General features: G+C 44.5%; 1 protein-coding gene across 1 annotated transcript; it reads right to left on the reverse strand.

The window, feature by feature from the left end:
* Window positions 1-839: 839 nt before the first annotated feature.
* Window positions 840-2,501, reverse strand: LOC137413644 (uncharacterized). Its single transcript, XM_068099078.2, has 2 exons — window positions 1,650-2,501; window positions 840-1,610 (listed from the first exon to the last, which is right to left on the reverse strand). Exons 1-2 carry the CDS (start codon window positions 2,161-2,163, stop codon window positions 928-930), a joined length of 1,197 nt encoding a protein of 398 aa, XP_067955179.2. The 5' UTR covers window positions 2,164-2,501; the 3' UTR covers window positions 840-927.
* Between the last annotated feature and the right edge of the window lie 201 nt (window positions 2,502-2,702).

Genomic DNA, 2,702 nt, shown 5'->3' on the forward strand with positions numbered 1-2,702 from the left:
TGTGTGTGTGTGTGTGTGTGTGTGTGTGTGTGTGTGTGTGTGTGTGTGGGGGGGGGGGGGTGGGGGGGGGGGTTGATTATTACTGATGTGATGACAAAGAGTCTTTCGCATTATTCACATCATTCGAACATCTTGACATTATACTCATGTTGAGATCTGATTAATATTTGTTTATGTCCTATTTTAGGGAGTAACCTAATTTTAGGGAATAACACTTTTTTTTTTGTATATAAGATCGAGGCTTGTGAAAGAGCTAACATTAATCATAAAAAAAAACGGACCCATAAAACTTATAACAAGGGGAACGGCAGACAAGATGGGGAGAGAGGGGGAAGCACACAAGCACAACATTTGAGAGCAGGGACATCGGGCGATCTGTGGGATGGAGAGGGCTTGTGGGTGGAGGCGTGGGAAGGGGGGCGGGGGGGGGGTGGTGGTGGGAGAGGTATAAAACACATGAACACTGGAACACATCACGCTTGTCCAACGCTTGTCTCGAAGAATACATCACACCCTACATGTCTGCAATTGGTTTGCACATCGTACATAGGGGAAGGTGGGGCAAAATGGCACACTTAAGCTTTCTTTGAAATTTTATCCAAAATGATGCAGTATATCTGAAATCAGACAGTGTCTTTACAATCATTATTCCATTATAAATACACAAATTACTTGGTATTAGAATCAAATCAACCATTCACTGGTGAGAACCAAAGACCAAAAATGTGCTAAGTGGGCCATTTTGTACACCACGTTGGGCAAAATGGCCCCCACATATGGGGCAATATGGTCACCCCGTGGGGTAATATGGTCACCCCATTGAAAAACATAATAATTACCCTCAGAGTCACCAATCAAAACACTTTGAACCTGAAATAATATTTATTGTGAAAAATTACAGACTACAAGGTGAGATTATGCACATAATTAGGCACAAAAGTCACAGATGAAATTCACATCTTCTTCATCCACACCTGCACAACCATCATGGGCCCAAAGACGACAAACTGTGCACTTTATCCATCCTTCTCCTATCACACTATAACTTTCCCGGCAGAATAAGCACATTGTTCCATCATCATCCTCAGACTCGCTAGATTCTTCTGGTGCCGTAAATATAGCCCGTTTACCCTTCACTATCTTCTTTTTTGGCTTTTCTGCAACTTTCTTTTGCTTCTGAGGTTTTTTTTCAGCTCTCTGCTTTGCCTTCTCTGCCTTCTGTGCTTCCTGTCTTTTCTTTTCTTCAGCTGCATCAGCAAGTCGTTTCTTGTATGGGCTTGATGTTAAATGCTCTGACATTGACCTTTTTGATTGACGTGTTGTAGGCCTACCCTTAGCAGGAGTAGCCTTAGGTGGGGGACTGATTTGAAAGGGTGAAATGAACTCCCTACTGGTGCTTGCAACAGCAGGTCTTGGAACAGCAGCATGTCTTTGAGTGTTACCAATGGGTCTCACAGCATTTTCGGGGCCTCTTGCAGCATTACCATTAGGTGCAGGACCATCAACAGGTCTCACAGCATTTCCAGGGCCTCTCGCAGCGTTACCATTAGGTGCAGGACCATCAACAGGTCTCACAGCATTTGCAGGGCCTCTCGCAGCATTACCATTAGGTGCAGGACCATCAACAGGTCTCACAGCATTAACATCAGGTGCAGGACCACCAACAGGTCTCACAGCATCTTCAGGGCCTCTTGCAGCATTAACACCAGGAGCAGGAACATCAGCATCTCTATGGGCATCTTCAAGGGGTCTCTGGTTATCATCCATGGGTCTTGGTTCATTTTGGTTGAGGTCTGTAACTGTCGCTGGAGCAAACTCGTGATCTTGGAAGATGTTGCGGTTCACTGGGAAGATACCAGTTTTCCTAAACCCATTTGCTGCATTCTCGGCTGTAGCGGACTTGCGATATGCAGTCCCAAACAGGCTGGCCAGTTGAAATACTGTCACACATCGTCCCGGGTGCTGCCTCAACCACCTCTCCACCTCCTGCGTGTAATATGTAGATAGTGGCGTCATAAATGAGACATCTAATGGCTGGATCTTGTGTGAACAATGTGGTGGAATGCTCAACATGTACATGCATGCATAAGTTACATGCATGCATGCAGCCAGCCAGCCAGCCAGCATGCAAGCATGCATACATACAGACATACATACATACATACATATAGGGTAGGCCTACATGTATACATAGGCCTACATATTTGTAACAAAAATAAGAAACATGTATGGGGTAAAATGGCCCACTAAAGGGTAAAATGGTACCCCACGGGCCATTTTACCCCAGGGAAATGGACCGTTTTGCCCCATGAACGACCTCCATGAAAACCTGACATCATTGGAAACCACATGTACTGGGCAGAATGTTTCAAAGGTCAATTTTAGTGACTGACTTATACTCTAAAAGCATGCAGTAACACTAGGAAATATGAGTCACTCTGTCACCACAAACACAATTTTCTCACATACCTACCGATAGATCCTAGTAGGTGTCAAAATGTTGGATGGTTCAGCTCTAGTTCAAGACTGGATAGGGATGGCCACCATGTTGTTACTTTCTGCTAACCCACAAAGGAATGTTTTAACATGAACAGCCACAAGATGGCAGCAGCTGCTGGTGGAATATACCAAGGGGTCCATATGACCCAAGGGGTCCATTTTGTACCACTTTCCCCTACTAACTTTATTAATTTTTTAAACAA

The sequence above is a fragment of the Myxine glutinosa genome, unplaced genomic scaffold (genome assembly GCF_964187855.1).
Source record: "Myxine glutinosa unplaced genomic scaffold, kmMyxGlut1.1 SCAFFOLD_3039, whole genome shotgun sequence".
Lineage (NCBI taxonomy): Eukaryota > Metazoa > Chordata > Myxini > Myxiniformes > Myxinidae > Myxine > Myxine glutinosa.

Excerpts from the sequence above, each read along its gene's own strand:
- LOC137413644 (XM_068099078.2), bottom strand. The coding sequence starts at position 2,163 with ATGTATGTATGTATGTCTGTATGTATGCATGCTTGCATGCTGGCTGGC. Across the intron at positions 1,611-1,649 it reads ACCTGTTGGTGGTCCTGCAC|CTAATGGTAATGCTGCGAGA; the intron begins CTGATGTTAATG and ends ATGGTCCTGCAC.